General features: G+C 35.6%; 1 protein-coding gene across 1 annotated transcript in view; it reads left to right on the top strand.

Annotated features, from left to right (window-relative positions):
* LOC121422488 (26S proteasome non-ATPase regulatory subunit 12-like) overlaps positions 1-20,670 on the top strand; it is a 29,553-nt gene extending 8,883 nt beyond the window's left edge. Inside the window, exons 2-10 of the mRNA XM_041617570.1 lie at positions 4,136-4,324; positions 4,770-4,877; positions 5,482-5,586; positions 9,272-9,427; positions 10,492-10,626; positions 15,148-15,260; positions 16,536-16,710; positions 17,471-17,548; positions 18,842-20,670. Of these exons, the coding sequence (XP_041473504.1) occupies positions 4,136-4,324; positions 4,770-4,877; positions 5,482-5,586; positions 9,272-9,427; positions 10,492-10,626; positions 15,148-15,260; positions 16,536-16,710; positions 17,471-17,548; positions 18,842-19,054 (1,272 nt within the window). The 3' untranslated portion in view covers positions 19,055-20,670. The remainder of the gene's footprint in view (positions 1-4,135; positions 4,325-4,769; positions 4,878-5,481; positions 5,587-9,271; positions 9,428-10,491; positions 10,627-15,147; positions 15,261-16,535; positions 16,711-17,470; positions 17,549-18,841) is intronic.
* Positions 20,671-27,116: the final 6,446 nt, after the last annotated feature.

Here is a 27,116-nt window from a genome sequence, read left to right on the forward strand (position 1 = left end):
TAAAGTCACATCTTTATCTTTTGACCTTGACATTGATCTAAAAATAGCTGAAAAATGCCTTAAAATTAGCATATTCACAACACCCGTGAGTTTTACAACACATTTCAGAATTGATTTTCTCACAGACTAAAAGCCTGATCATGTTGATATTTGCAGTACTGATAGTCCATAATGAGTACTTGGAAAGATCTTTTATTAATTCATTCTTTTTCAAACCACAATGACCTTGAAAAAATGGCTGAAATTCATCCAAAAATCTTTAATCTGCCAATATCCCACCATTAAAGGTTGTTTACACCGACTTTAACTTATGTGTCATTTCAACACAAATGATGGTTTCAAGCTGATAAAATCAGCATATTCACAAACCCGTGAGTTTTACAACACATTTCAGAATTGATTTTCTCACAGACTAAAAGCCTGTGACTGATATGACTTTATGTATCATTTAGATATTAAAATACAACCTCAAAGGAGCAAGATTTGCAATTATCAGCTTAAAATCATCATTTGTGTTGAAATGACTCATAAGTGAAAGTTGGTGTAAACAACCTTTAACGATGGGATATTGGTGGATTAAAGATTTTGGGTGAATTTCAGCCATCTTTTCAAGGTAATTGTGTTGTAAAAAAAATAAATTAATATTAGATCATCCAAGTACTCATTATTGACTACCAATACTGCAAATATCAGCATGATCAGGCTTTTAGTCTGTGAGAAAATCAATTCTGAAATGTGTTGTAAAACTCACGGGTGTTGTGAATATGCTAATTTTAAGGCATACAGCTATTTTTAGATCAATGTCAAGGTCAAAAGATAAAGATGTGACTTTATGTATCATTTGGATATTAAAATACAACCTAAAAGGAACAAGATTTGCAATTATCAGCCTAAAATCATCATTTGAGTTGAAATGACACATAGGTGAAAGTCGGTGTAAACAACCTTTAATGGTGGGATATTGGCGGATTAAAGATTTTTGGTGAATTTCAGCCATTTTTTCAAGGTCATTGTGGTGTGAAAAAGAATGAATTAATAAAAGATCATCCAAGTACGCATTATGGACTATCAGTACTGCAAATATCAACATGATCAGGCTTTTAGTCTGTGAGAAAATCAATTCTGAAATGTGTTGTAAAACTCACGGGTGTTGTGAATATGCTAATTTTAAGGCATTTTCAGCTATTTTTAGATCAATGTCAAGGTCAAAAGATAAAGATGTGACTTTATGTATTATTTGGATATTAAAATACAACCTGAAAGGAACAGGATTAGCAATTATCAGCTTAAAATCATCATTTGTTTTGAAATGACACACAAGTGAAAGTACGTGTAAATACAGTTTAGTGCCCTATAATCACGGAAAATTGACCTGATTTGTTTATAATGATTTTCAGCTGTATTTTTCAAGGTCATTGCCAATAAGTCAAACTATTTGTGATGCATATCCTTTTAGTACTTATTACAGCCTACCATTACAGACAATACCAGTGTTTGTTGGCTTTTCATTTCTGATTTATTGCAATGTAAAGTGTGCTGATAAACCTGTATGTATCGTTTTGCATTGGTTTTGGGGTGTTTACGACCATTTTCGAATGCGTAAACGAGCTATTAAACATTTCGGTCACAAAAAATTTTAAGTATCCCATGAAAATATAGGTAATTGTCTATCAGTATACAGAAATTGGTGTTGTTCCTCGATGGGACGAGGGGTGATCCGTGACCTTGAACTTGGCAACTTTTAGAAAAAATCCAACTTTGAGGGCGCCCTACAAGAAATCGACGCGCACGTTTGGGCCAAATTTTTGTAGGTCTGTTGATCAAGTGATAGTCTTCAAATATGCATGATATTGGGCTAGAAGCTAATTGAATTTGGAAGTTATGAGCTTCCAAACATGCACCCGAAATCACTGACTTGGATGCTTAACACCATTTTCGGCGACCTCGTGCGCAATAACGGCTGGTCAGATCCGTGCCGTAATATACTGTGCATGTTAAGACTAAAAAGTTCTTCCAATTTCCAGAAAATAAGCACTCTACCTCATCAAACTTGGTTGCAGCAGTCGATCAAAAATAGCAAATATTTTTAAAACTTGGTTGTTTGGCCACGCATTGGTTGCTAAGGGAGGCCGTATCTTAGCAACCGTTTGACCATGGGGCAAAATATTTCAGATTTTTCCGTCAGACACTTGGGGGAACATTTGGTGCGAGTTTAAAGAAAAACGAAGGGGGTCGGGTGACAAGCATTTGTTGATTTGACATGGATTGACCCACATATGACTTTCTAATTCTACCCCCACACTGAAAGTCATTGTGACCTTTGAAAAATACGATGTCAAATGGCTCAACTTGCCCCATCTGTGGGGTAAGTTGTGCCACCTTCAGGGGTAAGTTGAGCCACAAACACTATGTACAAAATGTATGCGGGAAGAACCAGCATGTCCATTTTTTATTTAAAATCTTTTCATTAATTCTCTATATATACTAACATCCTCTAAAAGTAAAAGAACTCTACTATGAATTTTCTCTGTTCTGCCTGCATATCAATTGCTTTTAAAGGTTTGCTTGTTTTTATTACACATTACCATAAGAATTACCATGGCTCAACTTGCCCCATGTTGGCTGGCACAAATTATCCCAGTCTGAACTTAATGCAATATTTTCATATCCACACATTTCTTATGCATCCATCATGTAAAAGACTATGACAAGAATGATAATCCATACCTGGACTAACAATATTGTTCTTATTTCTTTATTATATTTCAAGATGTGTGTGGGTAAAAAGTTTATCTATTTCACACCCTTTTTTTACTTTTTTGGCTGAAATTGTATTTTTCCCTCTCAAAAAGTACTTTTTGTTTCAAAGTTGAAAACAATGTGGTGGGGTTAAGGGTTATGTAATGGGTCATCAATACATGACACTACCACGATGTCTGACTCATTCATTATTGGCCTGGGGGTGGTGGCTCAACTTGCCCCTATGCTCAGCTTACCCCACCTTCCCCTGTATAGTGTATAGCAGCAGCGATTGCATGAATGGCCTGCACGTCTATAGTATCTTGAGGCGTTCAACTGCAGTACTTACAAGACGACAAAGTCTGAATTAGATCTAAGTTGAAGAGAGGAAAGAGAATATTCCTGTTTAGAAAAAATTGAAAGGACAACAAAAGCCTGAAAGGAAAATTTGAAGAGGAAAAGGGTAAGGTCTACATCTACTAGGAAGGGGGGGAATAGATTGTTAGAACAAAACATCCAGGAATGTTGAGAAATGAGAATGACATGAAAGAGGGAGATAGAGGTGGAAATTAAAATTTATCGTGAAAACCCGGGGGGGGGGGGCACTTCCATTGACGAGTGGATACCATGCGTGAACGCGGGGTCTTGAAAGCACCCTAAACACATATTTTCCATATTCTGAAAATGCACCTCTTAACAAGTATTGGTGTGTGAAACCCTACCCTTAACAAGTATTGAAAACAATTGGCAAGTATTCCTAGAACTGAGCCCCTAAACAAGTACAGCGATGTATTTTCCATTTTCTGAAAAGGCACCCCTTAACAAGTTTTGGAAACAAAACGATACTCTTAGCAAGTATTACTGAAATGAACTCCTAAACAAGTACAGAGATATTTTATTGTTATGTCACGCATCTGCAGTCGTCGGTTTTACTTTAGACACCATTATTTTGGTTTAGTACGGCCCCACCTTCCACACTTCGCGCCTCAACACTTAGTGTTGAGGCAAAAAGCACATCCTTTATAAAACATTTTGATTTTGTTTTTATCATCCCTGCATATTTGACCCTAAACACATATATTTTTCTGATCGAAATAGATACCCTTTTTTCAATATTTTTTTGTTTTTGACACCCTAATCACGTTACGTACGTGCCCTATCTTGAAAAAGACATCCTTTTTACATGTGTTTTTGGTCGGGCATGTTATCCACTCGTCAATGTTAGTCTAGGACTTTACTAGTTTTTCAGAGAGTTCGATCCTTTGACTGTATGATTTGTATACTTTTCGATTTTTATTAATCATCTGAATATTTATTGCAATATCTTTATCATTATTATTTTTTCTTGAATAAACACAATCATATATAAAACACAAACATTTTGTTTTCTTTTCAGGATGGAAAGTTGAGTGAAGCTTTGGAGAGTCTGCTCTCCCTGGAGAAGCAAACAAGAACAGCTGCTGACATGCATTCCACAGCACGCATCCTCGTGGCTATCGTCAAAATCTGCTTTGAGGCGCGTGATTGGGACGCCCTCAATGAACACATTGTTCTCCTCTCAAAACGAAGAAGTCAGTTGAAGCAGGTGGGTGAATTTCCAGGAAACTTTCTCAGAAGATATAAGTCAAGAAATTTGACTTTATTTGCATTGAGCGTGTGTTACTCAGTCACAATCATAGCCGTAAAAGCTGGAAATGTATATATTTTTTAATAAATAGAATCAATATGCAAAGTATTATTCATGTGAAATAGAACATTCAGTGAATGATTTTACTACATTCAATGAATGACTTTACTAAGTATGCATGAGTACTCAGAGTTGTGAGTCATGTACTGCACTCATTACATGACATTTTTTAGCTATTATGTGTATATCTATGGTTATTGAAAGATATTTCATGGGACTTTTTGTTCTTCAAATCTTTTTTTACCTATCAGTACATTAAAAAGAAGAAGAAGTATATTATGAATCAAGTTTTTTCTTGTCAAAACCTCAATTTACCATCTTTTGCATTCTGACACTTTCCCAGGCTGTAGTAAAGATGGTACAGGAATCGTGCACCTACGTGGAGCAGACGCCAGACATGGAGACCAAGCTGAAACTAATCGATACACTAAGAACCGTCACAGCAGGAAAGGTATGCTGAAGAAATTACTTCCAACTACTTAAGGGGATGTTGCAAGAAAAGACGCATGGGCACAGCCATTTTTTCCCCTGCTTGTTCAGGAATCATCTATACTCTGCTATCTGCAGGGGAGCAACTAAAGAGTCCTACTTCTGGGGACCGTTTCATCAACATTTTTGTCTGACAAGTTGTCAGATCTGACATCTTTCCTTGATTCTGATTGGCTGAGAGGCACTGTTACTGTAGTAACTGTCGGATAAAATGGGACTTGTCGGATAAAACGTCAGACAAGTCCTTTCATGAAACGCTCCCCAGGGAACCATTTCACACAGCTTCACAAGACTTCAAGTAGTGATTAATTTTCTTGTGTTTTAATGGATGACTTTCATTTAAATGGTGATGCATTTCTAAATTTATTGGCTGGAGAGGTTTAAAAAGCTGATGCAATCAAACTCCAGAGTTTATTGCATCGGAAATGATTAGTTGTTCAAGTATTATCACCATCGATGAACAGTTGGGGATATGTGAAGACTATAGTGTGTGTCTTCGTTTTAGCCCGACCAGTAATAGATAATAGATGGTTTACTGAATGTTTGCTTGATTTACTTGCTTCCAGATTTACGTTGAGATTGAACGGGCTCGTCTGACGATGACCCTCGCAAAGATCAAAGAAGGACAAGGGAATATCACAGAGGCTGCTGACATCCTACAAGAACTCCAGGTATACCCACCTTCATATCCACCAGCAATCACATCAATGGGTGATTTCAAGTTCAGTGTTGACCTTTTGGTGTTGGTGTTAAGGTCAATTTTTACACGAGTATAACACCAAACATAAAATGAAGGCGGTCCTGAAAAGTCACTCACTAGTTGTTAAGAAGTCAATAATGTGATCTGGTTCAGTTTTACAAACTCAGAATAAGTTTTGGAACTAGGGGAAGCAATTTTTTCCCCTATATCTCTTTGTGTGTCTGTCTCTATCTATAGTCTTTTCTTGTGAATGCAAATATTTATGGCCGTCATGTGCAGCACCTTATCAAAAGCCTGTGATGTGCCTTTTTAGCAAGAATCTCATTATGAAGGCACCATGCCTCTATCACAACAGCCTTTCCCTTATTCCTCATCGTTTGTCTTTGATGAACGTGAGGATTCGCAATAAAAATGCGCTTCCAGTATTCCCGTGTGAAAGACCCTACATAGACCTTCGGTTTGGTGTCTAAAGTTGGCCTAATCCCAACTTGGATGAAAAAGATGGGACGATATTACTTAAGTGGTCATTTTCAAACGTGAGTGACACGACAATCGGAGAGGTTTAAGGGCTCATATCTTCAAACTTAAAGGTTATGAATCAATCATGACTACTATATTATATACAATGTAGGACTGGCATGGGCCACTACGAGTTTGATTTGAATTCAACAATTCGTTTAGTAGATATGATTAAAAAACGGTGCGTGAGTGACACGACAAATTTTGGACATGGGTTTCTGACCACTAACACATACGGTTGGATTCGTGCCCAAGTAGTTGTCATGGAGTACTGTGAGTACCAGTAAATGGACATAAATAGTGTACCTATCTAACACATATAGTCAAAATCAATCAAACCTTCTCTATGGAAAATGGTACCCTCCTATATACCGTGAGTGACACGACATCCAAAACGTGAGTGACACGACATCCAAAACGTGAGTGACACGACAAGTGCAAAAATACAACATTTATCTCAACATTGAAAGTATTTTTGCATGATGTAGAAGAGTAAAATACCATTAACCAAAAAACAAGCTTAATTACATAATAACTGCTTTCTTTTAAGTTCATAATATGTCATCCTGATGTTTTATTCTTGGTTTATGGTCATATTTGCCCATCAACTCACATTCCCTATACCATACCACATTGTCACACTAGGGCTTCTACCACTCTCCTCTTTAGAGGAGGAGGGGGCACTTGAAGGAGGTGTTATGAGGTCTTGGCATTGACATCAACTCAAACATTCTTTTTGTGGCCTGATATCATTCAAAACTTTAACTCTTTCTCCCTATCTGTATATGACAGTTTACGTGTTTATACAATTCAGCATCCACAACAGATGGAATAATTTTTCCTTGTAATGTAAGAAAGGTATTCTCAATAGTCACTTGCATCATCTGGCATGGTCTGGAAGCCAATGATGTCATGTATGACTGCCTTTTCTTGAAATATTGGATTTCAATATTATCCTCCTTTAATATTTTTATAGGCATTGTCCAAATAGGACATGGCAGTTTAAATGTCTTTTTTGGTACCAAACCACAATCACGTTGCTGCACACTTCAGATGGACTATCAGCAAATCGCCTTGAGAAAATTGGAAATTCAACTCAACAAGCATAGGTTTTCTCCTGAACACTGCTTGTATGTGGACCCTCCCAAGGCAGTACATATGTAGGCACTGTACCAAAATTCAGAGCTATGCTTTTTGCTGGAATTTGTAAGCGCCTTTTCATTGCTAATTATTTGATCATATACCATACCACGGGAATCCAGGGAAAGCCACAAGGTGAAAGACGCAGTCAGTACCTGATTCTTGCAGTCTGCTACTATTACATAACAACTACAAGTCATTAGCCTTTCCTTTTCTAAGCCCTTGGATGTCACACTAAAATCCAATTCAACATCCCAACCAGGCTCCCTTTACACCTCAATAGCTTTTTCCCCTCCTTATCAGGGTACCCCCCCCCCAAAAAAAAATGATCTACTGGTACATGGCAACCCATCCAAAGTTGCTCAAATCAAAATGCGGTCTCGGTTGGGACTTGTTGGGACCTACATGAACATGCACCATTTTGTTGTAATGAATATGTGTAAATGCAAATCTGCTCTGAACACACATCGCCCCCCCACTTACGGTAGTTTGCTGTACAGACCATACATGTAGTTAATCACTAGCGGTATGAATGGTGGCCGAACAAATAATGATTTTGAACTTGGCATGTAGCTGCTTCAAGCAATATCCAAAATGTTCTATCAAATCTCAGTACATTCTCACCTGAAATGTTTGTTTTCTTGCAAATTTTTCATGTCCTGGAATACAAGCTTTATGGCAAATGAAAAGGTTGATTTAATCAATCAGAAGGTAAAGAAAAATATTTTCTTTTCCGAATTTGAAAAAATGTTTGGTGTTCATGGTGATCTCTTATATCTCATGTACACTAATTTACCACTTAAATTTCTGCAAATTTCAAAAAAGGATCTGTGACTTTTCTAGCTGAGTATAACAAAGAAATAACATTACTCAAAAGAAAGGTGAACTTTCTGCTTATTTCTGTAAATGGAGACAGAGAATGTTCGAGTAATACCTAGGTATGACTTGAACCATCACCATCACCAACCCTTTATGCATTGTAAATATGTCCATTGCTTAAGTATAGTGGTTTTTCTCTTGATACATTCATAATTTTGTGTTGATTGATTATGTTGTTATATTTTTAATCACAGTACATTCACCAAAAAATCCGAGTCTTCACACCAATGGAAAATTGTCAGGATTTTTTAAACCAAGGCAACCACGGAGAGGAGAGAAAATAGATGAACTCAATGTCAAATTCAATATTTCCATAAAAAGGAGTAAAATTAGGAAGATGGAGGAAATTATTAGCCTAAAATAGGCCTAAATGATGTCAGGAACAACATTTTGACTGTATCCCTGGTAAAACGCTTCAAAAATTACTGGATGTCCTTTTTTATACACAATATAATACCGTGAGTGACACGACATTTCGTGAGTGACACGACATTGTGAGTGACACGACACAACTTTGACTGTTAATTTTAGCTTTACCTTAACACATTGGACCAAGTTACTTTATATACAATAAGGTACAGATAAACTGTATTTGCTCCAGTACTGGGATAAATTAATTTTCAGAATACACAGCTCTAGAAAACTTTTTGCATTTAAAACGTGACACGACAACCAGTTTTGAAAACTTTGAAACCCAATTTTTTTCAGAAAAACACTTCACAGAATTTTTTTTTGCTTTTTAGGAGTTAGATACAATACACAGCTTGTATCTTGCCAACAAATGTGCTTCTAATACAAATTTTATATCGTGATAGGCAATATGTGAATTTTAGTGCAAAAATCAACATTTTGTATCATTTAATTTCCCTTGCATAAAATTCACTGTATCTCAAGACATAATTAATAATTTTATGTAAATGAAATGGAAAAATATACTTTAAGATGTCTAGTTTCAGAAAACATTGAAGCCTAATGATTTCTAGCAAGTTTTAATTTTCACCCCCATGTCCACTTTTGTTTGAAAATGACCAAGTACATAAATTTGAATAATTTGTTGTTGATTTAACAAACCACCCCTTTTCTGGTTCACCCCCCTCTCCGAATCTGACCGGCTCCAGGTGGAGACCTTTGGCTCCATGGAGAAGAAGGAGAAGGTGGAGTTCATCCTGGAGCAGATGCGGCTTTGTCTCGCCAAGAAGGACTACATCCGCACTCAGATCATCAGCAAGAAAATCAGCACCAAGTTCTTTGATTCTACTGATGAAGAGGTCCAGGTATGGCATGTGCATACTGCATGCAGAGGTTCTTTCACTTGGTCTACGAGTAGTTGGTCTGCTCTTCTGATAGTCTAAAACCACCTGGGCCAAAGCCATTTGGTCTATTTTCAATACACCCACTTCGTAGTTGCTTAATGGGCTATTTGGGTTGAATGACCTTTCATTTCTTTCATTATGATAGGCAGATTTCAAAGCAAAATATTATGTAAGCTTGCCTTACATAGCAGGATGGAGAAATTGAATAGACCTGGGGGGTGTTTCACAAAGATTTAAGTATGACTTAGAGTCACACTTAAATACCGGGTTGCGTACGGTATGAAAGGCTTGACCGCATTTGTCAGATTGTCTCAAGAGGACGCGCACTAATGCGTATCTATCAATAAGATCGCGCGTTGCATATCTTGTACGCATCGGCATTTAAGTGCGACTTAAGTCATACTTAAATCTTTGTGAAACACCCCCCAGGTGACTTGAATAGCACACCAATGAACACTCTATGAAGGTATTTGTTGCATTTCTACTTTGAATGCATCAGCATGTTGTTATAACAATGTACTTTTCCCAACTGTGAAATACCAGTCGCTAGTGGACGTATTGTTATTTTTTGTGGATCTAATGAAAGACACAATTTATAAAAATATATGAATAATCAAGACATCAAAGTTGGTGCTTATCTCATTAAATATTAAACCACCATTTCACTTAAGGACCAATGACCACCTTCTGATCATGCGCGAATGAACTACGATATGGCTTATCACTAGAATGTGGACACCACGGACATACACGGACTTTCAAAATGGATCCTAAACAAGTAAACATCCGTCGATATCAATAGTACCCTAAACAAGCATTTTTGCTTGTTTTCCATGAATACCTCAAATATTTCATTTTCATGTTAGGTTTTAATTTTGTGTCTTCCGAAATTGACAATTTTGATACCCTTTTCATGATACACACACACAGTGCCGGACCGAGAAAAACGACTACTTTGTTTGCTTTTGTGTAAGAGTTTGGTGTCCATTTGATATAGTAATTTTGTTGTATCTAAACCATAACAGGAGCAAAAGTTGAAGTTCTACAAGTTGATGATTGAGTTAGACCAGCATGAGGGGGCGTATCTTGATACCTGCAAGCATTACCGTGCCGTCTATGACACGCCCATCATCCAGAAGGAGGATTCTAGGTGGAAGGAGGTGAGTACCAATGCATGTTGCATCTTATTCTTTGTCTCCCTCCGATCAGTGACGGAGAACAACAGCTGTCAGCTGGAGGGAATTACCGTTAACTCTGAAGTACAGCTGCATACTAGTCAGTTCGTCAAGAAAAAAAAAAGAGGTTCGGTTTTAGATCTGATCAAATTTCAGATCTGTTCCAAGCGTACCTCGTGCATGCTGTTCTCACTAATGCCTTCGATGCTGAGATTTATTTGTTAACCATAATATCTACATTTTCTATGTATTTGTGAATTTCGCCTCGCAGTAGCAGAGCCCGCATTTCACAACCAGCTGATATATTGCTATTGTCGGATATGTGGCTGATCATTGGCTAACTGCAGATCTGCCAACTGTTAGGAAAAAGGTCTGCATGTTACGCAAATATGACAGGATCATGAATAAAGACCATCCAAAAAGTATGAATGAAGGGCTGAACTTTATGAAAAGAGAAAAGAAAAAGAAGAGTTAGATAGATATTTTTGTATGAATAACTATTATTGTATGTAAACATACAGGCACTGATAAACACACTTAATGCTTTAATTAGTGTTGAGTGCTATTTGTCCATATGATGTATAACAAAGGTTTGAATCTTCCTGAAAGTTCTGGATGACAGTGGAATGACAATTGGGATGCTAGTAATCAAAATGTTGAGTCTAGAGTTGATGCAAGACAGATCTTTGTGATTAATTATCAGGTATTCTGCTCTGCATTTCAGGGTTGGGCGGTAAATACCGGTAGCGGTAATTACCGGTGGTAAATACCGTCCGGTAAATAAGATGGGCGTCCGGTAAATATGTAAAAAACGGGAAATATGATTTATAATTCTTTTTTTTTCAATCATTTTTGTTGTTTTTAACCTCAACAAATGAAAATAGTGTTCTGAAATAATTAGAATCACAAAACTCATAGAAGAAACACACAAACAGATAAAATCTATACTGCATACATGTACATACCCAAACACACATAGGATCTAAGTCTACACATACGTACACAAACTCAAATTATGTTCCTGGAAATGGAATAATCACATTAAAACATAAATATTTCTCCTGGGGTTTAAATTTTTACATGCCATTGTATCTTATTACAATATGATTTTTGTTTTTAAGTATGAATAAAGCTCAGTATTCTACTTTGAAGCACATGGCATTTTGTTCATATCCTAATACAAGTTTATGCTCATGTACATGTAGGTATTCATGAATATGGCACCCTAGGGTTCATTACCATCCTGTCTGTGGGGAATCTACAGGTAGGACTATGGTATGCCAATGCTGTACACAGCACACAATTTAGAAATCATTAAAATATCACTTTTGTGACCAAAAATACTAATTTCCATACAGTTTCAATTTATTTTTCATTAGTAACTTGGGGGTGAGTTTTGTATTCACCAGAGTGCTCGAAAACTTGAATGGAATTTTTTGCATATTTTTGTGTACGCCCTATATTGGTGGAAAGTAATATGGCAAGACAATTGTAGTTTTTCAATCTCTATTTTTAATGAATAAAAATAATTTGAAGAATCAAGTTTACTTAAGGAGGATGAAAGCTTTGAAATAAGTAGGCTTGTATCGAAACAGAAAAATCCAAGAATAAGAACCAAGAAAGTTTGAGAAAAATCAGACAAATAATGAGAAAGTTATGAGCATTTAAATATTGCAATCAGTGATGCTATTGAGATCCTCCCATTGGCAATGTGACAAGGATGTGTGATGTCACATGTGAACAACTTTCCCTTTGATGGACTATAAAAAAATACCCTCAAAATGTCTCTTTCTACTTTTTCTTGAAGTGATACAAATTCTTTATCCATGATGTATTTTAAAAAAAATCTGTATTACATGCCCTCCTATAGAAAGAACACACGATCTACTGATAGATGTGATAAAAAGAGGCAGTTTAAGTGAAATATATACTAAAGTAATGGGAGAGTTGTTCACAAGTGACATCACACATCTTTGTCGCATTGCCAATTTGAGGATCTCCATTGCATTAGTGATTGCAATATTCAAATGCTCATAGCTTTCTCATTATTTGTCCAACTTTTCTCAAACTTTCTTTTCTGTTTCTTCAATTTTTCTGTTTTCACACAAGCTATCTGGTTCTAAAGGATTCATTATCCTCTAAGAGCCAAGTTATATGATGAATAGCTGTAATGGAACCTGACAGTGTAAAAAAAAATCAAGCATTTGTCTCAAAGAAAAAGATAAAATAAGCCAAACATTGCCGAACTTATTTCACCACACAGGGAGGAGTAACAGAGAACAAGGTTATATCATAACCTTGTTCATAGAATGAGTGTGAATATGGTAATTATTGACTGAATAATGAAGAACATCATATCTGAATTAGATGTATATTTTGGATCCTTTTAGTATTTTATTGTATTTTTTTTCCAGCATTTCATGTTAACAGACATATATAACACCCAAACACAAACACACAGACAAACACACACACACTCAGACAAATGGTACACACCAGAGCAACTATACTCACCACCTTTGTTTTTATGTTCAAAATTTGACAATCCCTATAGAAAAGTGAGTGGAAAATTATATTTCCCGGTATTTCCCGGTGAAAAGTGGTAAATACCGGAAAAAAGCGGTAAATACCGCTTATTTCCCGGCGTCCGGGAAATAAGCCTTCAAAGCGGGAAATATGCCAACCCTGCTGCATTTGGATGACGGTGGAAATCGTCATTCCCTCTGTGCTTTTCATACCAGCCTTTTTTTTTATCACCCCTCGGCCAAGGTCTTGGGGTGAAACATTGTAGAAGGGCCAGAATGAACCTTGGGGAAATGATAAATGCTATAGGCCCGTATTCTGAACTCGGGTTTAACTTAAACTTGGGTTTAAAGTTGTGGTTTAAGTATGGTTAGCCAATTGTTACATGAATCACTAACAATAGAGATTTCACCTCATTTGTCTCTCAAATCAATCATAATTGTGTAGGAAGTATAAAAAGATGATTGTCTTCACCATCAATGAATCAGGAAAGAGCACAGCAAACATAAAAAACATACAACTTCATAAAAATTTTGACACTTTTGGCTTTGCATAATTTTAGCAGAGAGTTAGACTGTGGTCCAAGTTAAACCTGACTTCAGAATATGAGCCATAGTCATTCTCATGAGCATTTTTATTATAACCAAGGACAGAGTTTATTTCCTGGAATACTACAAACCTGTGAGGGCTCACATGGCCACGGGCAACATTAGCGAGTTTAGTCTTGTGAACCCCTGGCCCAAAGGGTAACTTCTTACTCTCGTCTTCTTTCCTCAAATTTTTTTAATTCATTTGTATTCAATTATGGAAGTTTTCAATTTTTTCATTGATTTTAAGATTTGTCTGGCTGATTTTTATGGCTGAATAAATAGTAATAATAAAAAGAACAACTAGATTTTGGTGATTGATTACTGAAGAATACTGATGATTTTTTTTTCTCAACTGTCTTTTTCAATCTGCATGAGTTGATAATTCCCTCTAAAAATTACCTCACTAAACATTTTTGGTATCCTTTAGCTTATTGATCAGGCAGTGGTCTTGTAACTTGGGTTCAAAGATCAAAGAGATGTTAATGCTTTAATCTCTATTGATTAGGCACATACCCCTATAGCAATTCTGTTGTAGAGGAATAAATGGTTCCATGACATTTGCTCTGGTGACATTTGCTCCGCTGCTAATTCACCTGTTAATAAATGACCATCTTCAACCCTGGATTTAAAAACTATACCCTATCCTAAACTTAACACTAAACCCAAGATAAAACCTTCTTGGAGCCCTAACTCTTTGTCTTTGACGAAATAAAGCCCGGAGCAAATGTGTCGCTGATAAACATTTAAGTGCTCTGGTCACTTACTTTCATATGGATAGATAAACAACTATTAAACTCTTGGTAGTCACTTTAGTTCACATGTACTTTTATTGGAGCATTGTGGCCCAGTGGATTAATCTTCTGACTTTGAAACAGAGGGTCGTGGGTTCGAATCCCAGCCACGGTGTAATTTCCTTCAGCAAGGAATTCATCCACGTTGTGCTGCACTCAACCCAGGTGAGATGAATGGGTACCTGGCAGGAATTTATTCCTTGAAATGCCACCGGGCTATATAAGGCTGCGCGGCTAAAGCCAGGGTAATAGTATCTAAGTCCTTCGGAAGCGCATAGGGACATTATGACATAATGTGATATGCACTATACAAGCACCGGCCATTTGATCCCAGTCTTAAGCAGGCAACAATGTTTCAAAGTTGCCCTTCTCAGATGTCTGATACGGTTAATAATATTTATTATCATATTTATTGTTATCTGAATTAGACAATGAAAGTGTTTTTAAGTTGAAATATTGAAATTGTATTATATCCGTATCTTGAAATGTACTATTCCATATGTTGGAGGCATGAATTTTGACTTCCACTTCCAGCTTATTTTGTGTGTTTAATACAAATCTGTCTTTGACAAGGCAAGCTTATTTCTTCTCTTCTTTGAAAGGGTTTGAAGAATGCAGTCCTGTACCTCATTCTGGCTCCGTTTGACAATGAACAGTCTGACCTGATTCACAGGGTCAACCTGGAAAAGAAGCTTGAAGACATTCCAAAATACAGGTGAGTGCATATTAAGATAGTATTAAATTGCTTGGTAAATCTTTGATGACAATGATTTATGTGAAATATGTCACCATTATTCAGGTGGTGGGGACACAATCATACAAACACAACACTAATGGGGGGTTGCAAGAAAATTGCGATCAATTGCAAGTCTATTTTTGTTCCTGAAATCAAGCATATGCCGTGCAATTAATTGCAAATATGCGATTGATTGCTATTCTGCTCCATGGAACGAGTGTAAAATGATTTGCTATAGTTAAAAGTGATCAATCAATTGTAAAATTGCAACAGAATATTTGCGATTGATTGCAAATATTTTCTTGCAACACCCCCTAAATGGAAGTGCCGTGGTGTAGCGGTTCTGACTCTCGCCTTGTGATCAGAGGGTCATGTGTTCGAATCCCAACATGGCCTGGCATCTTTTGGCAAGGCGTCAATCCACAATTTGCTACTCTCCACCCAGGTGTTAAATGGGTACCCGGTAGGATGCGAAAGCTTTTGTAGTATGCCTAGCAATTGAGTCTTGGAACTCTTGTTGGAATGCTCCCCAGGGAATGGAGAAGGTGCATACATTGTATGCGGGCATATAAGGATCCGATGACCGGGGTAATATATCTGGAAAGCGCTTTGAGACATCGTTCCGATGTGTTAAGCACTATATAAATGCGAAATATTATTATTATTAAATCATTCTTGGTAATGGTCCAATGATGTGAATTATACTGCCTCAAGTATCATCTAACATACCCAATCTTACTTGTTTTTTAGTCGTCGATCCTCTGTGCACTTTCAAATATGTAAATCTTAGAGATATCTAGTGCCCTCTATTGGGGATGTACGTGTATTTATTTCTTTCCAAAAAGTGGATTGGATGTCAGAAAGCCATTGACAAAGATTAGAACCTGAAATTTTCAGCCTATCCCATGCATTTGGATAGGCTGTGTATAAAAAAAGGTAAAATATAACAGGCTGATTTTTGTTATTTCGATTGGGTGCCCTATTACAATAAATGTCCATGTAAAATAACCATGATTTATATCCTGCAAAACACGTAATCATTTTATGTTCTCTGTTTTAGAGCATACACCTCCATATTATCTAGTATTGAATTGAAGCAGTTATAGACCATTAGGGGTTTACCAAAATAGGAGACAGTCTTAAAGTTGGGTTAAACACAGTTTCCAGTTATGGTATCAATCTCAAAATAAGTTCAAACGAGAACTTGCAATTACAATGCCCTTTGCTGTTTTGTCACTCGACTTCCACCTTCAGGGATTTGTTGAAGTGTTTCACGACCCCAGAGCTGATGCGATGGCAGCAAGTTTGTGCAATCTATGAGAGTGAATTAAAGAAGGGTTCCACCGGAAGCCCCCCAACGGATGTCTTTGCCGAGACCGAGCAAGGTGCACTTCGATGGAAAGATCTTAGGAACAGGGTCGTTGAACATGTAAGGGTTTTTATTCTGCTTGTGTGAGGCAAGGTGGGAGGGAGTGGGATTTTTCTTTTCTCTTCTCATGCACTTTAGAGTGTAATAGCATTTTGAAAAAGATTTTGCTGTACACTCCTCTTATTTATGAAACTTTCTTCCCATCTTTCACTTTTGTTCCATGAAACATCTTTCATCTTTCATACTTTCATCTCTTTATTTTTCATTTCATCAGAATTATTTTTCTGTCTATTTTACTCTCTTTTGTTTGTTTCCTCTTTATTCCAGTTTTATCCCTCTTAAGTTTTCTTTTGCTTATTCTAAAGGTGTACTTTTTACAGCATGCTACACACTGTAACTAAATTGCCATTTAAAATAAGTATACAGATAATTGCCAATTGTAACAATTTCAAATGAGTACGCGCAGAATATAATCAAATGACCAACCAGTTTTCTGTGTGCATAAATGATAAATATGTGCCAAAGATTCGGGAAGAAACTGTGTAATTGCTTCGAAATAGGCAAAATAAGAATGGGATTTGACCTAAAAGTTAGGTCTTTTTCCAAACAGTAATATTACACTGTCCCACATGTGCTAATGTGTGCTGGCAATCTACAGTGTGATAATATTTCAGTTTAGATTTCATGATGTTACAACGTTCAGATCAAGATCCACAATGATATGTCACAATTAATCTCTGTTTCACAGATCTTCTCATGAAATCAGCGTTTACTGCAACCACTTTCTTTTATATGTATATTTTAACGTCGATCCCCACAGAATATCCGAGTGATGGCCAAATATTACACCCGTATCACAACTGCAAGGATGGGAGAACTCTTAGAACTATCAGGAGATGTAAGTTTGAAAATAGGAAAAAAATATGGAGAATCACGTGTCAATTTCATGGAGAGAGATATGGGAGAAGGGAATAATATTATTTTTTGTCAAAAGAGAAAAGTCTTCAATTGCATTTTCTAGTGTCCTATGAAAAAAATTGCTATAAAGATGACTTTTTGTGTAGCTGTCTTTACAAGATATGTCGCGAATTGAGATGTGATACCAGGAAAATTATCCCCTGGGGGAGTATTCCATGAAGAAAATGATTATCACTGAACAATTCCTTCTCAGCCAATCAGATTCAAGGATTTTAGTAGCTAATATGTTTCACGAAACTTTCCCTAGGTCTTTTCAAGTATTGGCAGCAAAAGAAAATTGCTTTGATATTCAACAGGGGGACTTGGTTATACATTAGAATGGCACAGAATTTTATAAATGCCCATAAACATATATTGTCATTTTTTATCCTTTTTTCAAGTTAGTATTTAAATAATTCTATTTCATCCATTCTGCTTATTCAGTGTGATTATATATTTAATATATGTTTTTGTTTGTCATATTCTCAAGCATATTTGCTAACAATGACAGTTCATCTTCCGCGAGTGATTTTATGTTCAATGATGCATATATCTGGTTTATTGTCAAAACTTCTTTGTTATATTTGTGTTACCATAGTATATTGTTATGCAGAAGAATGATAAATCAATCAAATCAAATAATTTCTTATTCACATATTTCTATTGAAAAAATTGCTTTCCCTTTTACCCACCAAATAATGATAAACTCTATTGAAAATATATTCCTTAATTGAGGAATTTTAAATCACACGTTCACAGAAAATATTCAAGTCAACATGGGGAAAAGAAATTTATATACATTAATTTATACACACAGCCTTCTTTTTATTTTAGTTTTTTTTTATTAAAGAACAGTCCACTTTCTCTCATTTTGACACCCATAAACATTTATTTGTCAAGTAATTTCCACTTTCTGTGTACATGTTACCCTCTAAACAAGTGCAAACCCTATATAAACTTATTGATTGAACTTAAAATTAACCAGCTAAACTTCTCCAGGAGATAATTATCCCACAAAAACTTTACAAAACATGCATAACTTTCATGATCTTATCTACGTCATTATTAGTGTAGAAGCATGCAATGCCATAGAATATCGCCAGCTACAACAAAAAAATTATAAATCAACCAAAGATAATTTTCTACACACGAAATAAAACCCATTTCGTGACAGTATCTTACATTGTTGTACATTGTGTGTTTATGTTCTCTTGTATCATGCGATCCATTCTAGGAGGCGGAAGCGTTCCTGTCCAAGCTGGTTGAGAAGAAGACCATCTACGCCAAGGTAGATCGGCTGGCTGGTATCGTGGACTTCATGCCCCACAAGGACCCCAACGACATTCTCAACTCTTGGTCCAACAACCTCAACGATCTCATGCACCTTGTCAATAAGACTACCCATCTTATCAACAAAGAGGAGATGCAGCACCAGTTTGCTCACTGATTTCCGATTATTATTTATGAAGAAAAATTAGTTCCACTTTACAAATATTGGCAACGTGCAGGAAGAGAAATAAATAGGGGATGCACTAAAAGTTAGCTCTCTGATCCCTGAAAATTAGTTCTACTTGAACATTTTGCAATATGCATGTAGAGAAAACAATAGGGAATACAATATCAGTTAGCTCACTGAACCCTGAAATTTTTCTACTCAAACATTTTGCAACATGCACAGTGCCGCACGAAAGTTAGTCAACCTTGCCAGAAAATGAATATTTAACGTATTCAAGCTCTGCCATGTTTTAGATATTTGATGGTTAAGTCAAGTGATAATATATTACATTAATAAAATTTGTTTCGCTTGGCTCGCCGAATATTGTAATGTCTTTGTCTACAATACATTCATTACTCCTCATAAAGGAGTGCATTTTGTGAAGGGGTTCACTAACTTTTGAGCACAACTTTACAAAGAGAAAACGTTAGGGGATCCACTACCAGTTCACTCACTGATTCCTGAGGATTATTTCAAAAGAAAACATAGTTCTTCTTCATAGACAGTGTGCAGCGTGCATTTGGAGAAAAAAGTAGGGGAGGCACTACCAGTTCCCTCTCTAGTTCCAGATGATTATTAAAGAAATATAATTAGTCCTTGATAAACATTTTGCAACATGCATGTAGAGAGAACAAGGCACACTGCCTTAATCATCACTTTGCCCTGATCTCCATACAAGTCAAATAAATAAAATAAAATCCCTGACATAATGACTTCGAAAAAAGAGCAGTGTTTTGTCAACACGGCATCGTTTCTCGACAATACGGAAAAAAAATGTATGTCTGTGAAGAATGTAGTCGGTTAATATCTTTCCCAGGAAAACTTACATGTACCTGCGAGACTGAGGGGGTTCCGATTGATGGCTTTCATACTTAATCAGAAATATTGGGCAATTGTTTTCAGGATTTCTTCAACAGGTAGTTTGTAGTAGCTGTTTGTCCTGCCCTGTTATAAAAGAGAAGATTGTTGGCTACCTTTATATACATGCATGTTAAGGAGCTAAGAACAGTCACATACCAACATCAAAAGTCACTGTAGCTTATTAATTGGAGTCTGCCTACAACATACCCACTTGACATGCCACATATCCAATGGTTCTACTTTTTATGCCTCGTATATTAATTTCAACTGGAAGATTGAATAATGTTTGGGGACTCATGCAGGTCAATAGTTTGCAAACTGATCTCTCAATGTTTTTTTTATGGTCAATATATACTGTCAAAAGTCTTGTTTATGGCATTAAATGTATTGTCTAAACATGCTTTCATGAATACATTTTCACCACAATTTCTTGATGAGGGCAATGAATATGGTCTTCATATACCTTAATGAATGTGTTTTCCCCTCATTTTTTTTTATTCGGGCGATAATGTTCGTGATTTCATGTTACGCAGGTAAGATGGTGCGTATCCCATGTGTTATTTATGGAATATCTTCTTGAACCCTACTTGTATATTATGCCTGTGAACGTTTAGGTATGTACCTGCTCAAACCCTGTAAGCATCTTCGCTATTATTGTTTGTATTGAGTCTGTAAAAGACAATAAATGATTTTGTATATATGAATGATACGTTGACCTTTCTCCTTGGTTTATTTTCAATGGCCCGTATTCTGAACTCAGGTTTAAATTAAACCCTGGTTTAATTAACAATGAAGAGCCCATTGGAGCACAAATCACTAACAGTGCACATCCAATTCATTAACTTATACGACACACAAATTGTTCTTAATTGTCTGGGAATGATAACTGAAGTATTATTCTTCATTATGAAAATAAAAGGAAACAAAATAGTAAACATAAGAAATATACAAAATAAACATTTTTTTTCCTTTGGCTCCCATAACTTTAGCACAGAGTTAGACCGTGGTCTGAATTAAATCCGACTTCAGAATACGGGCCAATTTCTCTATGAGAAATAGGTCTAATACTCGCTTATCAATTCGTCTTGTGTCTCCTGTGAAAATGGTCTGAATTCCTCATGTACTGTACCAGTCATTTTGCACTTTGTCAAAATGAATATTTGATTCACAAATCTCTCTCTTTCCCACTCTCCCGTTTTTGTTCTCTTTCTCTCTCATCCACATTATCTGTCTCTCTTGTTTTCTCTCTGTTCTTGCATTCCTCACATTCACACACTCAATTTCTGGTTGTGACGAAAGTCTGCGTTCGCAGAAGTGGAGTGGGGGTGACTGCACCCTTTCAAGAGAACGGGGGGGGGGCTTTCTAGAATGGGTGGGTCGAGTGGGTGGGTCGAGTGAGGGGACTTGGGAGGCAAATTAAAGCGTCCTTTCGAGACAACAGGGGGGGGATTGAATATGTTTTTGAACCAGTCGTCCCTAAATTATGCAACAGAAACCGAAATATAATCTAATAATTGACCAATTTTTTGTTTTCACCTTTATCTTTCTCCTAGCAAATAGGAGAAAACAAGTTTGTTCAGTTTCATTTTTTTTAACACGGAGCCTGTGTATTTTGATAGGAATGGGGCAAGGTGATTGAAAGATGTCATTTTTTATATTATGAATAACATGATAATATGGAGTTCAATGACCGACATTTCTCTGATATTTATCTCTCCCTTTTCCTCACCCCTTTTTTCTCTTGTTTTTCTACTTGACATCAGGGAATGGTAGTCCACTCAGCCCCCCTTTGCAATTCAGCACCGCCTCGTGTGTGTGTGTGCAAAAATCAATGAAAACATTTAAAAAAAAAAATTAAAGTGGCTAAATTGTTGGATGTTATTTCTCGTATTTCAAAATTTGTTCTGTAGGACTTTGTGGGGTTTCTAGAATTATGAACTTACCTAGTAATGCAAATCTATTGAAACTCGGCAAAAAGTGGAAGCCCCCTCTTAGTATTATAATAATGTTCTTTGATGTATGAATTTCATAGAAATGACTGACTACTCAACTACATTCCTATCATGGTAAACCCCCCTCAAGGGGGTGTGGCTACTTGCCAATTCAACCCCACTCTTCTCCCGCTCTGCAAACGACTGTCACAAGCCTCAACTTTCTCTTTCGAACAAGCAACAATTCACCATGCCTCATTTTCACACCATGACCCTGTCTTACAAATAGTTGCGATTGATCTGAACTATGGAAAGCCAGCAATGTCAACATCTAAACTGTATGCTTGTTCAAAATATTTTATAGATAGGATGTATATTCATGCATTCATCATTCTGAAAACTTGGCACTGTGATTCTGTATGTTTACTCAGGAGATTGTGAAATTTTTTCCTGCAGAAAGTTATGGCATGGTTGGATTTCCATACAGTTGAGATTGATTGGATCAATCGTAACTCTTTGTAACTCCTTGCCAACAATAAAACAGGGGCTAAGAATGGACAAATCAGAAGCACTTTCAGAAACGTCCAGCAAACATGTATTTATCCAAACGACGATAAACAATAATAAATGAAGATTGTGAATTAGAGCCCTTCTTTAACATCACTTCAGGATCGTTCAAATCATTTGATACTGCTTGAAAAGATGAAAGAACATTTAAGAAAAGACAAAATAAAGAATGAAAATATCGCTCTTGTTTAGATAGGAAATACATAAACTTCGATGGCAAACATTAAAATGGTTTGAAATAACTTGATCTCTCTTCGAGTAAATACTGTTACATGAACAGCAACTAAAACACTTTTGTTATGCTGTTTTCTTGTACATAAAAGTAACACTGGTAAATAAAAAAATCCATTACATCTACTACTACATGTAGTTTTTATACGACCAATGTGCCCAGTAATTTTACTAGGGCTTATCATCCACATACTCATTTCATCATCACTTAAATGGTCGACCTCACTTCAGTATAGGCCTACCCTTCAAAGAAACCTAAATATCATGATCATCATCATGATAACGACAATTTAAATATAACATATTCATGACCATAGATTTTCGACAATAAAACAACCGATGATATTCTAAGCTACATGTTTCATTATGTAACATGACAATTTCTGTGTAAATTGCAAAAAAGGGCAAAACTCTCAATCATTTAGTAGGCTTGTCGGACAGTTGTCCCCAAAAAGAACAAAATTGATAGAAAACAATGTACAGTATATACAAGTGATGTTCATAACTTTTATACTACATAAAAGTATAACTTTATGATCATGATTGTCAAGCGCAGTAGACTATATGCAATTGTAGTAGCTGCGCTATACAAATGGAACATATTATTACCATTATTAACTTTAAAAAGCAGAAGCATATAGTTACAAATGAAAATAGGCTTGCCGCTGTATTTCCCTTCATATGTCATATATGAAGGCTTATATATTTTTATATATATATAAATATATATATTTTCTATTACAGACATAGCAACAAGGCTGCATATAGATTTCAGTATTTACATTGAGTTTTTTCGCTTTCATTTTTTAAAAAAAATATTCAACTCAACAGAACAACCTTTTACCGCTTTTGCTATTCGTTCTCAAACGTTTAGTTTCCATATTGACACCGTTTTTAGAACAGGCCTTCACTGCCTTGGAAAATTACTGTATTTCAAAACCGACAACATTATGTACATACATGTAGTTACATAAAAACCTATCCAAATAACAAACCTTTCGATTTTTCAGCATACAGTACAATGATATAATACATTCATAAGCTCTTATGCAAGTAAAAGTACTTTTATATTTTTTGACATGGGGGCTAATTGCCCCTTAAAGGATTTCACTTATATCCAGTTCTGTCAAATTTGAGCTATTCACAATACCTTATGAGGAAAGAAAAAAATCTGTGTGAGATTGGAAGGGGGGGGGGGGGGAGGACACCTCCCAAATTCCACTTCCCCTTAAGGCTTATTAAACAGTATGCAAACATTTCCTATTTTTCAAAATTTCAGTGAAATCGACATAAATCACATACACGTATTTAATATGGAAATTGTTTTTTTCAAAGAATAAAATTTGACAAATGGTTAAACTTCAAGAAAATATAAGCTATATACAAACAATGCAATATCAGATGAACATCTGTTGTATACTTGAAGTATTTTCGTTCCTCTCATTCAAGAGTGATGTAAACCTTTCAGTTTACTGGCCAAAATGAAGTACAATGATTTCTGTATTTAAAAAAAAAACTTAAACACCAATTTATATTTACATACACATACTTAATGGAAATGTCTTTTCTCATTGAATTAATTTTGGCATGATCCACTTTTGCAGGCTATATAATATCAGGCGAATATCAATTATGTATAGATAGATATATATATATATATATATATATATATATATATATATATATATATATATATATATGCTAATGAATGAAGATTGTTTTTCTCTACCATATCTCTTTCATTGAAGAGGAAGATGGTTTATCATGAGCATGCAGTTCAATTCATTTTGACGTACAGGATATTTAAACAATCATTTTCATGTACTTTACTTAATGCTTAGTTACAATCACCAACAGCAATAAGACCTATACATTCATGCGTACTTCATTGCGGGTGTGTCTTCTCACTGAATGAATTTTTACATATAATATTTGTTGAAGCGCTAGAAACTCAGGCTTGTATACAGACAATATCTAATGAACATCATACACTTTCATGATATATCTTTTTCTTTCTTTGAAAAAAAAATTGGACATAATCAGTTGAGCACAGTACTCAGTTTCAAATGTAGCATTATATGAAATTAAATTCAATTTATGTGTTTTTTTAATATATAATTCTCACAATTGTCTTCTAGGCCGATGTGAACAGAGATTGAAGAGAACTTGAACACCAAGATCGTAAAATATGTAAACCCTATATGGGATGGAGATGAAACAAAGTTGAAGAGTTGCACTACTTTCCTCGTCATAAATATGTTCGAAGAAATATAAGCAAGACAAATAACATTTGTAATGTCGATAAAAACCTGGTTTAAGTATGAAAAACATTTACTGCATATAAAAGGCAATATACTCCACAGAAAACATTAAAACTCTTGCATCATGGTGACACAAAAATACATGAATAGAACGTTATTCTCACAAAGAAATTTTACGATTGGAATATAAAACTTTCATAACATTCTGTTAACCTGCAAAAGCGTTACAAGAAACTACAAAATATCTGCTAATATCGTATGTCATCGCAAAGTTTAATATGTTCAAAATCAAAGATAATAATGTTACACTTTCGAATATGAAGTGCGTACGTTAGCAGTTTAAAAAATCCTTGCACAATATGAATTTAGCAATGAGCAATCCAGATACAAAATACGACTACCGTATCACTATCAATATAAGGTATTATTTACAATTATGAATGAGCAAAATATGATTATACAGAAAAAAGTTAAAATGATTCATAAATCATAGCGACAACTTAAATTACAATTACATGGTAACTCAAAATATCAAAGAAAAGGTGCATTTTTTTAATACATAGTATTTATGAATAATTTACACGCAATGATATAAAGGTATCTATGCTACAACAAGAAAAGTGATGGAAAACATATGAGCAAAGAATTCTCCTTGAAACGCCTATTATAACACATCTCTTTTTCAGAATCCCACACAAAATAAAGATTCCATCAGCATATAAAACAATGGTCTACATCCAGGCAAATTCTAAAAGATAACCCATTGGGCTAAACAGAACAGAGTTTTGAACTTAAAAATGATTTGAACCTTCCAAACACTTGAAAGTCTCAATTGTAAATAATATTTCTGGCATAATCATTTGGGATATACATGTATTTACTCAAAGTATTTTCAAAGTTATGTGACTCAGGAAAATACAACAGAGAAAAGATAATTATCATCCAAGTACCAAGTACCAGTGTTACTTTTATGTACGATTCTGTTATGTGTTACGATTGGATAAACATTTACATGCGTAAATCGGCGATAATCGGTATGTCAACGAGAATAGTGTATATCGTACCAATACGAACACAATTCATGCAATTCACATTAATTCTCATGCTTGAAATCGTCTGTCTACACAACAAATTTAGCGATACAATCCATACAATAATACAGTTCAGCAAACAGGGTAAAACAAAATATATGATTTTTAACGAAATAAACATCAGACCACAATCGTTTCAATAATGATATGTAGTATGTAGTTTAACTTTCTATTATACTCTCGGGCATTCACCTTCACTTGTTTACAAACTTCCCCAATGTCATCTCAGAATTCCAAAACCCCTATTACCATTTAAGTCCTAAACCATGACCATAAATGACCAACCCTCAGTGACCGTCAGCTAACTTCAAGGAACAAAAGTTCTAAGTATTGACTCACACTACCTGTCCCAGTCAGTGCGCAGAACATTCACCACACCCCTTATACCACAGAAAGTTTGATAGACATTTACCTGTAGACCAATCAGAGCAAGTTTATTTCACTAACACTTTAAATGGTTACATCCCAAAACTAATGATATATAGACCTCTTGATTATTAGATAGATATACTAGACCCACACTCATCCAGATAGACTGACATTAAGACTGAATTAGACGTCCATCCACTATTAATTCAACTTCAGGATCTTAATCTTATACTTCGAAAATATATCCATCGTCTCATGTATTATCCGAATCTCCATTGATATCTCCACGTTACTTCGAATTGTAACTGTAGCTTATTATTGAATAAATACCTGGACATTGAATTGTATATAACTTTCTCAAGAGTTTCTTTATTTACGCTTCCCTTCTAAAAAGATATCGGTCTCCTACACGACACTTATAGCATCATATTCTATTGTCAAATTATATCGTGTACACACAAATTCCAAACTAGTGCTACAGTATCGTAACCATGGTAACAGTAATTCTCGGCAGTGACGACACCGGAGTAGACTTGCCTTATTGTATGTATCAACGAAACTCCTATATCGTTTTCGATAATTTTCCTTCAGACAAATATGATATACATTATAATTGAAGTATTAAGACTCATTTAATTAAGGCAAAACACTCACTGCAATAAGCCAAACAAGTAAACTCTTTCGTTTATAGATTTTGCCAGGA

Source organism: Lytechinus variegatus, chromosome 10 (genome assembly GCF_018143015.1).
Source record: "Lytechinus variegatus isolate NC3 chromosome 10, Lvar_3.0, whole genome shotgun sequence".
NCBI classification, from domain to species: domain Eukaryota; kingdom Metazoa; phylum Echinodermata; class Echinoidea; order Temnopleuroida; family Toxopneustidae; genus Lytechinus; species Lytechinus variegatus.